Source organism: Ochlerotatus camptorhynchus, unplaced genomic scaffold, assembly GCF_037179485.1.
Source record: "Ochlerotatus camptorhynchus isolate MF236.1 unplaced genomic scaffold, CSIRO-AGI_Acam_v1.1 ptg000157l, whole genome shotgun sequence".
Classification (NCBI taxonomy): Eukaryota; Metazoa; Arthropoda; class Insecta; order Diptera; family Culicidae; genus Ochlerotatus; species Ochlerotatus camptorhynchus.
The window spans coordinates 1,049,997-1,062,950 of NW_027040647.1; the positions used below are offsets into that span (position 1 = coordinate 1,049,997).

A 12,954-nucleotide genomic window follows, 5' to 3' on the forward strand; every position below is an offset into this window, starting at 1 on the left:
CTGCAGTTAACAAATACGATTTATTATATATTACCACGTAGTCCTACGTCACCATTGCGTGCAACCGCAAAGGGCTGTCCCTTGTAGTTTTTTTTTTAAATCCGAAAATACCCTTCAAGTCTTAACTTGGATTAGCCTGGCAGAAGAGGAAAAATGCCATAAAAATAATACCAAACAGTCTCTTTAGTTCTTTGTTCGGCACAGGCTGTCACTCGTCGGTCGATGTCATTTTCACTTTCTGCTGTTGCCCAGTTTTGATGAAGAACGAATAACAATTCCTGGCAAAACATATAATCACGTAGCAGGTTTCCAAAAAGATAAATTGCTTGGACAGGTCCTTACCTTGTCCCTGTTTCAACAGGGCCATGTATCGATTTCAGTGCTTTAGTTTGGGTCGATTTGAGGTTTGGTTTCGAGATGGCATTTTCTGCGGCAGTCATTGGTGCAATTGGAAGTAAACAAAGCTTCGATACTGGACAGGTGAATTTTCCCTACGGCGTTTGGACGGTGACGACTCTTGTGATTCCGTCCTCTTCAGGATGAAGGTCCAGGATTCTAGCTGTACGCCATCTCATCGGAGGAAACTTCTCGTCCTTGATAATCACCAGTTAATTTTTGGCAATTTGTACCGGTGGGTTGCACTATTTGGTTCTTGCTTGCAGGGTGGACAGACATTCTGCACGTCATCTCTGTTGAGTGTCCAGCCCCTTGTACTCAACAAGTCCACTAGCCCAGTGGGCTATGTAACCTTTCGATGGGGACAAAACAGCCCACTGGGTTAGTGGACTTGTTGAGTGCAAGGGGCTGGACACTCAACACCCCTGCTCAGCCACTGCAGTCCAGCAGGCCAATCCCGGCACGATGACGTCGAAATGCTGCAACCGGTAACCCTTTTGTCATCATGTCCGCAGCTTGTTCGATGAACGGTAGGAACTTGAGAGTGATGCAACCATCCTTTATCAAGTCCTCTGCGATCCTCATAGCAGACTGATTATCATCGTAAACGCAGATCACTTCCTTGCTCCTGTATCCCAAATCTTGCAGAAGACGGCTCATCCTCATCTTGTGGCAGGCCACCATGCAGAGGGCTGTCAGCTCTGCCTCGGTCGACGAGAGAGCGACGGTTTGTTGCTTGGCTTGGTGAGCCAGCTGACTGTATTTCCGAACACCTTAAACACACCACCGCACACGGAACGACGATCAGAGGAGTCGTTGGCCCAGTCGGCATCCGAAAAGAACTCCAGCAGCGGTGCTGCTTTATCCGCACGGTAGACCAGTCCGAAACCGAGCGATCCCTTGACGTATCGCAGTATCCTTTTCAGATGAGTCCAGCGCTCATCGCTGGGGAAGCTCTGCAACTGGCTATAGAAGTTCACTACCGCTGTCAGATCCGGTCTAGTGGTTAGGGCTGCGTATGACAAGCAACCAACTAGTTCCCTGAACGGCTGCGCGGTTCGATTCTGTTCGTTCCCTTTCGGCAGCTTCAGGCGGTTCTCGATGGGCGTTGAGCACGGCTTGCAGTCCTCCATTTTAAAGCGTTTCAGGACGTTATCTTCATCACACCGCCAGCCCAATCGTGGTTAACTTGCTGTCCCAGAAAGCACTTGATTTCACCGATGTCCTTCATTTCGAATTCCTTTGAGAGACAGTCCTGCTTTCAGCGACGCTCCGGCAATGAGTATGTCGTCCACATAAATAACCATAATCATCCTAATCGCTCCGGATCCGCGGGTGTACAAGCACTGATCGTTGCCGCTTTGCTTGAAGCCAAGATGGTTCACCACGAATTTGTTAAACCGACTGTTCCAGGCACGAGATGCCTGTTTAAGGCCATAGAGGGATTTTTGAACACGGCAGACTAGGTTTTTTCCATTTGTGAACCCCTCCGGTTATGTCATAAAAATCTCCTCAGTGAGTGATCCGTGCAAGAAGGCGGTACAAACATCCATTTGAAGCACCACCATTTTGTCCCGACAAGCAATCGCCAAGACAGAACGCAAAGTGTCGAGTTTGGCGACCGGATAATATGTTTCACGATAATCGAAACTGAACTTTTGGTCGAAACCTCTGGCCACTAGCCATGCTTTATAGCGATCCGGTTTCCCGTTCATGCCAGGCTTTATCTTGAAAACCCAGCGTGATCGGCTTTCTATCTCCTGGCAGCTTGGTCAAAGTCCAAGTTTCGTTATTCGTGTGGGCTTCTATTTTCTCGTTGACCGCAGCTTCCCACTTCTTCCGTGCTTTCGCTTCGGTCAGCGTCCTTGGCAAATCCTCGACGTAATATGTGGCGCTCAGCGCATACGCCGCGTACTCCATATCATAGTCAGTTTGCCACGCAGGTGGTTTCCGCTCACGCACTGGTCGACCGGAGCTGATGGGTTCCGCTGGACCATGCTCGCCATCGTTGTTCGAACCGAATTCCGATTATGCTCCAGTATGGTCTTCTTCGAAGAAACTCTCGTACTCCGATACCGATTCCACCGATTCCGATAGGTGCCACACTCTATAGCCGTTGTGAGCATAGCCTAGGAATAGCCCTTTCCAAAATTTAGCGTCCAACTTACCTCGTTGCTCTTTTGGAATGTGGATGAACACGAAGAAACCGAAGACTCGAAGTTTCTGGGCCTCCGGCTTTGATCGTTTGATTGTCTTCTTCTTCGCATCTTCTTTCTTCTTTTTCCGGGCATTCGGCCAGCTTGTGGCCTTCTTGTTTACATCCGAAGCACTTGATTTTTTTCTTCTTCGGCGCCTGCTTCCCGCTACTGAAAGCCGCCGGCTCACTTTTCACTATGCACATTTCGGTGCCCTTTCGCTTCGTTTCTTCGTCCAGGAGGCGACACTTAACGAACTCCAATGTGAGCACATCCTCCGGCGTAGTTTCGAGTGCCGTGACGACCGCCGAATAAGACGAACCGAGAGTCAGAAGGAGATGGCACACTATGTCAAGCTCATCGAGGGCCGCGCCGGTTGTCCTATAGAGCTTTTCGACGTTTAATCGGCGCACACTACTGCACCATTTAAATCGAAGAGGGAAACAGATTAGTGGGAAAACAAACCGTTCATTCATCCATGTGTGCTAGATAGAGAAAGACGATTAAACGTCAAAAAGGTCTATACTCGCGCACAAGATCATACTCGCGCAACGAGAGCATTTGCCGCTTTAGGTGAAATCGGCTCGCCACACTATGCCTCTCGAACACTCGGTGCAACGCATCCCACACATCTTTCTGGTGCTGTTTGTCGCTAACGTATTCCAATTGCGAATCATGGATCCGCCCGATTAGCAGCGATTTGCATCTTGTCTTTATTAAAGAAGAGAGTAACATGGAATGAAAAGCGGAAGTTGTTCGGATTTCTTAGGAAACAGTCCTTGGAATCTGCCTTGTGTAGATAGCAGATCAAAGCTGCAATTAATTTTAATCATTTTAATTTTAAGAGGATATTGACTTACATTTAGTTTTTGCACGTTATTCTCTTGCCGATGACCTCAGCTTTTCTTTCCGTACTATAGTTGTAAGTATTAGCCGTAAGTGATCTCGTCCTAGTTCAAACAAACCATTAGGCTAATTTAGATTTATAATTAAGAATATCTACCTGATCCTCAAATATCAGTCACTAAACCGCTAACTCACGCTAAACTAATCAACAAATTCACCACATTTATATTTCGATTTCAACTACAAAGTTTATCGCGACTGCCAATTTTCTGCATGTAATTGTATTTGACGTTTGATATTCTTCTCCTCTTCCGTTCGCATCCTTTCTTCGCTGACATCTCGCATGACATTTCACACTCCAACCGATCCGTCCGACGGCAGTGGTGCCAGAGGTGTTGTCCCGAACAGAAGTGTTGGTGTCTTTGTTATTTCTCTTCTTTAATAAACACATTTTCATTGAACTAGTTAGTTCTGTCGGTCTCGTTGGTTTTTCCTCGTGTGGTCATCCGAAAACCCACTTTAATCTCTGCCAAATACATTGTAGGATTTTTTGCGTCACTTCGTACTGCCGTATGCGATCAAAATTTACCTCCGTGAAGTCGAAGTCTGTAAGTGCTTTCAACGCTGAACCAACCAAGAAATGGATCGAAGTTCGATGAATCGTCGCTTAGTGGAAACAGTGGACGTGAATTAAGGCAGGCTTCAATTTGATAGCGAATTTGCAAATCCAGGTTGGAACCAGTTCCAGTTGTCAGTGCAAACCTCAACCCCAGCCAGGTTACAAAACACACACATTTACACTGACGTTTGACAGAAAACAAGCCGACCCAATTTTGGGAGGCTTTCGGTGGATTGAAGTGCCACTTGATGCCAAGTTCGGTGCACTCCTGTGCGATAGTCTGCCGGTGGTACTTGATTTTAACCAGTGCTCGTAGCTCCCTGTCTGCTCCTACGCATATTTGAACATAGCCCCCGGCGTGAAGACTGCCACGTAGGCCTTCCTAGAAGCAGCTCGTCGATGGGTTGGTTGTCCACAGCTGTCGATGAAGACGGTCTAGAAGCTGTAATCTGTGAGGCGGCAGTTCAACCATAAACTGCTCGAGTAGCTTGGGGCGAGCTCGAACGCACACGATGCAGTTGTGGACAATTCGACGGGTCAAACTCCTGGCCCCTAAGATCCCATACCGGAGCCGTAAGGCAGTGAGAAGTAGTTGTGGTGCAGCGTGTAGGTGCTGCTCATGGTAGCTTCACACAAGAAGTGCTAATAATGGATGACGGAAGGATAATGTGATGCTTGGCATCGTAGAGCTGAAGTGCTTGCTTCAAACGGCTTCCAATGCGAATCATCCCGTCAGTCGAGAGATAGGGATAGAACCACTTGTTTTTGGAATTCTTCTCAACAGGTTTAGATTGCTGTAGTAGCTTCCGATTTTCACCGAAATATTGCTGCTGAACCAATCTGATTAATGTTGCTTCTGCCTCCTTCATTTCTTCTGCGTTGATTTGGATCTCGTCCGGTCGCTCTTCCGTGATGCGCTGACAATTTCTGGAAAATCGGTGGCAATCTGCAGCATTCGATGATAACTGGATAGTGCAAGCTGATCGATGAACGACGGTTTGGTGATTACAGTGGTCAAAGCTGGTGGTATCTTGCGTGCTTCTCGGGATGCTGCTGTGTCTTCTGCTGGGTCGATCAGCTGTGTAGGCTATTCCTGTTCGTTGCGTCTAAACCATGGCGGTCCATACCACCAGAGGTCGTAATAACGTTGGATCCACCGGAGAATAAGTTGTCTACATAAAAATCCTTGCAGAGAACTTCTGCAGCCTAGGGGAAATTTTCTCGTTCATCCCTGCAAGTTGTTTAAGTACCCGTGTGGTGAGAAACGGCACGCTGGCTGTCCCGTACGTTACCGTTTTCAGTTCGAAATTGAAGAGGGGCAAATCGGGAGAGGGCCGCCAGACGATAAGTAGGAGAGGTGTGTCGCGTTTGTCCACCAGAACTTGCCGGTACATTTGTTTGACGTTGTCTGTGAGCAATACGGGATGCTTCCGTGAACGCATCATGATTGAACTCATGTCTTGTTGGACGATAGGCCCGACCATTAGAGCATAATTTAAAAATGGTCCCGTCGCTGACTTACAAGATGCATCTAAAACAGCTCGGACCTTGGTGGTTGAGCTGCCTTCTCGAACCACAGCGTGATGAGGAAGATGGAAACACGGTATCGGTGTACTCTCGTGGTTCTGTACACGTTCCATGTGACCGATATTGTAGTATTCATCCATAAATTAGAAGTATTGTTTACTGAGGCCTTCGTCACAAGACAGTCGACGTTCTAGCAAATAGAAGTGCCTAATAGCTGTATTACGTCAACTTGGTCAAGTTGACCAATATGTCGTGACCTTTCCACAACATTTCACTCAGTCACACGAGCAGTCACAGTGTTCTTCCGTCAATGTCTCTTGAATCTCTGTCTTCCAAATTTCAAAACATACGCCTATCACCGACAACATTCGCCAAAAGCTTGCACACAGGTAACATTCCCATAGAGATCTCCAAGTGCAATCTCACGAACACTAAAATCCAACATCTATTTATAAAAATGAAGAAGAAGAAGAACCAAAAGTTATCGCGATATCACAACTACTTAAAATGTAGCGTGCGGTCTCACGCACACTTTTGTGCATCTGGAGAACTCTATTCGTGATACACTGTCACCGCTGTCACTCACACAATCATCCACTCAATCTTGCTTTTCTCTCGATTAGTTTACCAAGCCTCTTACTGTTTTCACAATTGCCACACATAGCTATACACATTTACGTATGCGCTGGTGAATGCATGCCCCTCCGTACTGTTATGCTCCGTTCATTAGTGGCATCTTCAATAGGGATGTCTATTTTTTTATTGCAGTCATAATTAAATAAATAATTATGAAAAGGTGTGAGTACATTTATTTATTTTTAAATTTTATTTCTCTTGCATGTCTTATATACTACACAATATATCCTCCTTCAGTGGAAATCGAACGATATAGCGCCCTTCGGAATTGTGAGAGAAGGTTTGCTGAAAATGCCGCTTACACGCAGCTTCTTGAACGGAGTTTCAAGGTGTGGATTCATCTTCTTCCAAGGGTTTTTTTTTCCAATGTTTGTTTTCAAGATGAATAGAAATAATTTCATGCTTTAGGATTAATTAAATAGTTGTATCGTAAACCACATTTCAAACCTCCTTCTTCCCTTTTCCCATCCAAAAAATTGTAAATCTCCACTAACCTCGAGACAACCGCGAGTACTTGGTCCAGTTCCTTTAACTTTAAATTTAAGACAGTAATAATGTATAACGCAAAGGATAATTCGGATCTGTAAAATTTATTCGATTGAGCCTGTACAAATAAAGTAATTATAAAAAAAAATCTTCTTCCAATGACCAAAATCTTTCCATCATTTCAGGTGGGTTTGACATAGTGGCTACGTTGGATATGACAGGCGCGATTGGATGGCAATACGCAGATCGCATTACCCAACCGAAAGTTGAATTCTGCCAGGTGGTTTTAATATGTCGAAAAAAGTTAGAAGAGTTGTATACTAGATACGACCGCAGGGTTGGCGTTGGATAACGTCTGTTATGTGTTGTACTTAATTGTGTATATTATATTTTAGGAATATTCCTTAATAACTCTTTTGCGAAAGTTTGGTGGCCCTGAAAAGGGCCGTTTTGTTGGGCTGATGTTGTTGACAATGATGGAACAGGCGACCTTGTTGGGCGCTTATATAGTAGAACAGAAAATATCAGAGGTGTCAGATGCTCGCATCTGATGTCTCGGTTGGAGAAAGTATAAGAATATAAAAAAAAATCAATCGATTTTCACCATCTTTAGACAATGGTTTACTTTTAAATATTTTTTCTCACGTTATTACAAAATCTTACCTCTAAGTGATTTTCACACACTAGCATTTTCTTTATTTCAAAAACTTTCAGCATGGGATTCTCAACATAATGTGTATCTATGTAACCACGTCCTTCTTGCCTCCGAATTTTTGGGAACCGGGATAAAATGCAAATCCGGAAATTAATTTTTATTCAGGCTGCAATGTTTCACCGTTCCACTACGCAAGCTATTTTTATTCTGTCTGAATTCAACACAACAAATAAGTAAACAAAAACAAAAAGTTTTGCGTGACATTTGGAGATAGTAGTTTTTTATCATCAGGGTGGTCTTATATTGATATTATGGTTTTTCAATGTAGGGTTGACTTTTCTATTCTCAAAATTTAAAATGACAAAAAAATATAATTGTACATGCTTAGACTATGAATCAATCAAAAAAAAACTTTGCTATGTATTCCAGAGCCAAATCTCATCGATTGATGCCAAAAACGAGACAGGGATTTAGGACCCTATTATTTGCAGCATCATGGAATATCCTGTTAGTGTATGGTCGCCATATCATGCCTAACAGATCACCACTCTCCCAACTGCTATGCCACCACCTGTTACCATTAGCAGCTTCGCCGATAACATCGACATCATGGCAGGGAACTTTGAGACGATGGCGGAAACGTACATCAGACTGAAGGCTGAAGCTAGGCGGATTGGACTTGCCATCAACGCATCGGAAACAAAATACATGAAAGGAAGAGGTTTTAGGGAAGACAATGTTAGCCTCCCACCCCGAGTTCAGGTGGTCGATGAGTTCGTGTATTTGGGCTCACTGGTGACCGCCGAAAATGATACCAGTAGAGAAATTCAAAGACGCATTATGGCAGGAAATCGTGCCTACTTTGGACTCCGGAGGACGCTCCGGTCGAATAAAATTCGCCGCCGCACGAAGTTGACTGTCTACAAGACGCTGATTAGACCGGTGGTCCTCTACGACCACGAGACCTGGACTATGCTCGTGGAGGACCAACGGAACGGAAGGTGTTACGTACCATCTACGGTGGAGTGCAGTTGGATGATGGAACGTGCAAGAGGCGAATGAACCACGAATTGCACCAGCTGCTGGGAGAACCATCCATCGTCCACATTGCAAAAATTGGGCGACTACAGTGGCCTGGACACGTCGTAAGAATGCCGCACGACGACCCAGTAAAAATGGTTTTAGAAAGTAACCCAACAGGAACAAGAAGACGAGGTGCGCAGCGGGCATGGTTGATCGACCAAGTAGAAGGCGACCTGCGGACCCTTCGCAGACTACGAGGCTGGCGAAGTGTGGCCATGGATCGAGTAGAGTGGAGACGACTTCTTCGGACAGCAGAGGACAACAAGGCCTTAGCCTGATTGGTAAGGTAAGTAAGATCACCAGAATGGACTTTATAAGCTATGCTCTTCGACAACTTCCGTCGAATGATCCAGTAAATATTCCTGACTATACAAGCCGTTGTAGACTTATAGATAGGGAAACTCTAGCTCACAAACTCATTAAACTTCAGAGATTATTTGTATTCGATCTAGTCAAGGGTAAGCTGGATTGCCATTCACTGTTGCAGAATATTAACTTTTATGCACCTTCACGACAGCTTCGTGAACGATATTTATTTCTAGTCAGGCGGCATAGAACCACGTGTGGGTATAACAACCCTATTGATAATTGTGTTAGGGCGTTTAACAAAGTTTGTGCTGTCTTTGATTTTAATATGTCCAAGTTTGTATTTATAAGTAGAATTAGGAACTTAGGTTAAGATTCAGTCTGTGGAGTTTTTATAAATTCGAAACGAAGAACAAATAAAAATAACACCAAGTTTTCTACAGACACTAACACCAAGTAGTGAGTCAATTCCGAACTAAATTTTTTGCCATTTTGATCCACAGAACAAAATCGGTGAAGACATGTACCCCCAACCCCCCTCCCACCCGCTCCCCTCAAAAACCACTATTTTATCAATTATTTCATTAACATCTACAAATTGCTACACCGCTTCATTTAGGAGTCCACTGAATCTACAAAGCACACCGACGAATGACCGCTTAAATTTCCACCTACTAGAAGAAAGCTATCTCCCTTCATACTTTTATTAGGATAATCCCTCTTCTACTGGCATCACCACTGTAAATGTCAGCTCCAGCTCACTATGCCAGAGCTAGCTCATAAAATGTTTGTTCGTTTGGAGCAGTCGGCTGTCATGGGTCTACCACTTTAGGAGCACATTACGAAGCTACGAACAATAAGGGTTCTGCAAGCCTTTCGCGTACTTTACCCAGTTGTAATGAATATTACTTAATCACGCGAGACACCAAGGACAAGATGTGACTGCTTTGCTGGAGAACATGAGAAAACGGCGCTAATTATCCGAGGGATTACGTGCGGGCTACAAATGGCGTTCGGGTGTGAAATGGGTATCTTTGTGTACAGTAGGCAAAATTACGACATTAGGGAAAACAGTCACAATCCTAAAAGTGTTATAAGACTACCTCTTGCACAAGTCGAAACTGATTTCATTCGTTAAAACATACCAACAACTCAGTGCCAATATTTCAAAGGGGCGTAATTGCTTTTGTAAACAATGGCTTTAGCCGTCGATTTCTAGCAAATTAAAGCCCTCCCCTCCAAATTACCAATGCTAGCTGAGACAGGAAACATTCCTCTACCTGCTGGTGTCATTCATTTTCATGAGTGAGTTTTCATTCTCGAGAAATCGTAGACGAAAGTCATTGTTTACAAATGCAATTACGCCCCTTTGAAATGTTGGCACTGAACTGTCAGAGAAAAAGTCTGATATTGACCATCAATCCAATTCCGACTAGCATGTTCTCAGTCCCGACACCAGCCAACGGTGAAAAACACTCAATAACCTACCACCCATTTTAAACACCAAACCTAACCATTAATCATTGGCAAGCAATTTTTCATTCCATCGTACATCGTTCAATAATTACCGCCACCCCATCCCCATCCCGCCGAGCCCTTTTAACTCTACACGGAACACGCACGATGACCACAACAATCGAAAAGAGCCGTAAATTCCCATCAAACGCACTTATGCAGAAAACTCGGCAGAAATCCCATTTTTATCGATTCGACCAAAAGAACCCCTCCCTTGCTCGCTCGGTCGGGCGGTGTTTCTTCTTGTCCGTGCGTGGTGGTCGTGGTACACGGTAACCGCAAAATACCCAATAATGATTACAAAGTAAGCATTTTCGAGGGAGACTGGGACTACCCATTAAATGAGTAAAAATATAACCCATTTATGAGTATTTGCTATTCAAAAATGAATACTTACCACTTGTTTTTGTAGTTGTAATTACTCATAAGTGGGTATAATTTTACTCATTTAATGGGTAGTCCCAGTTTACCTCGAAAATGCTTACTTTGCAGTCATTATTGGGTATTTTGCGGTTACCGTGTAGGCAACGGGTTCCACAACTCACTTTCATCATAGCTATCGAAACCAATGTCCGAGTTTCCAGTTTTATGGGCAGATTACAATTTGATTCGTGGGAAAATTCCACTACCGTTTTGGAAGCATCTCCTAAGCCAAATATAAGGTACATGACCATTTGGGTGCTTAATTTTGTAAAAAGTGATGAATTTCCGATAGGCCACCCTCCAGTTCGATTTAAAACCACAAAATAGGAGCCAGTGCAAAATATGCCAAATATTGATGAAGGTTTAGAGGTCACGCCAATGATTTGAAGTTTGTACGAAGATTTCGGTGAATTAGTATGATATCCACTTACATTGCTCTACCAGTAATTCCCATACAAATTTTTAAATCGTTGGCGCGATCTCTACCCTAATAAAAATGTTGTGGTTAATTTGCTTAACGACGTGTTCAAGGTATCATCCAAACCATTTGTGGAATAGTTCAATGATTTGGGTTATCGTTCGTTAATGGTAATTTTTTATTAGGGTAAACCTTCATCAATCTTTACCATTGTCTGCACAGGCTGTCCACGAGACAGTTGCGATCAGCTGACTTTTTTGTTTACCAAGAACTTTTGACAGTAGAACCATAGAGGTAACTCTACGACCAGAAGGTCCCGAAGAAACGTGCTCAACTTTTTGGCTCAGCTCTGGTACTCTCTTCGGTCCCAAGCTAATCGAAGCACCCTTCGAAACATAGGAAAATCAACGAATCCCTCATTTAATCGGTCAAAATTTCATAGCGAATAAAAAAAAAACATTGTGTAGTACTAGAATTTCGACTATAATAGGGAATCGAGGTAATAATCGGGTTTTTGTTGCCAGAATTTTTTAAAAAAAAAGATGTCCCAACCCACATTTTTTCAAGCTGGTGGGTATGAAAATCTTTAAATCGATTTATCTCCGGAAATACGACTGTAATCAATATTCGGAGGGCTTTTAGGTGTCAGAAATTTTGTCAAAAAAAAAATTTCCCAACCCACATTTTTACAAGCTGGCGGGTATAAAAATCTTTAAATCGATTAATCTCCGGAAATACGGCTCTAATCGAGATTTGGAGGGTTTTTAGGTGTCAGAAATAAAAAAATAAAAAAACCACAGTTTTACAAGCTGGCGGGTATGAAAATCTTTAAATCGATTTATCTCCGGAAATACGGCTTGTTCGGACCCTTCAAGAACGCACCTTGGACACCCGTTTTGCTGCAGACTTCTGTTTCGGACTTCGTTATAAAGTCTCACTTATGGCCGTGGAATTGTCGAGAAACGTTATTGAAAGGAAAACACTCGTAATCAAAATGTAAAAAGAAAAGAGAAGCTTTTTGCAACAAAAATGTAAACTGTATTTTCCTAACTTTACAAAAACTGTGACCGATCGACTTGGCGTTTTTATTGGTACTGACTTAGGCAAAAAAACATATCAACAAAAAACTACAATATGTGTGTATCTAATCGAGAAGCGTTACAATTCAGTATCAAAAGCTTTCCCGTGTAGACATCAAAGAGAGACAACCGAAAGCAAGAGAAGTTATGCTACACGGGGGGGGGGGGGGGGGCGCTCGGAAGGAACGCATCTGAAGGTTTTTTGTAATGTACCTAACATGCCGGCCACCTAAATTTTGTTAAGGGATTTAAGAATTCAAAAATCTTAACTAAGCTGCCTAAGATTAAAGATGCTGGAAGTTTCACGATATGATACTGTATTCTTCTGAGGAACTACGTTGCGCTTTCCGGGCTTGCAGCGTTTACATCCTTCGGGGTTGCACCTGACGGTTGAGAATAGCAGGTGTTGGTGGGCTTCCCAGTCAAGGCCTTCTCGAATGGCAGCAAACAGATACGTGACGCCTGTCGTTTATAGATGGCACCGTTCGGTGTGCGTACCTTCACTACCCTGATGACACCATCGGGACCGGGATAGACTTCAATGATTCGAGCTAGAGGCCACTCGATGGCTGCGGATCCATCCTCCTTCAGGACCACCATTTGACCCACCTTCAGCAGGGTTGCTTGAGGGAATCGTTGATTCTGGTTGTGCAGCTGTGAGATTTACTCTCGCCTCCATCGCTTCCAATGATGCTGTACTAGTTGTTGCAGTTCCTGGTAGTGCTGTAACAGGTTCGTAGGAACCTCCGTGTAGTCCGGATCGGGAATCG

General features: G+C 43.8%; 1 protein-coding gene across 1 annotated transcript; it reads right to left on the reverse strand.

Annotated features, from left to right (window-relative positions):
• Nucleotides 1–1,091: 1,091 nt before the first annotated feature.
• Nucleotides 1,092–1,529, reverse strand: LOC135701350 (uncharacterized). Its single transcript, XM_065222124.1, has one exon. The coding sequence runs from the start codon at nt 1,527–1,529 to the stop codon at nt 1,092–1,094; it is 438 nt and encodes a 145-aa protein (XP_065078196.1).
• Nucleotides 1,530–12,954: the final 11,425 nt, after the last annotated feature.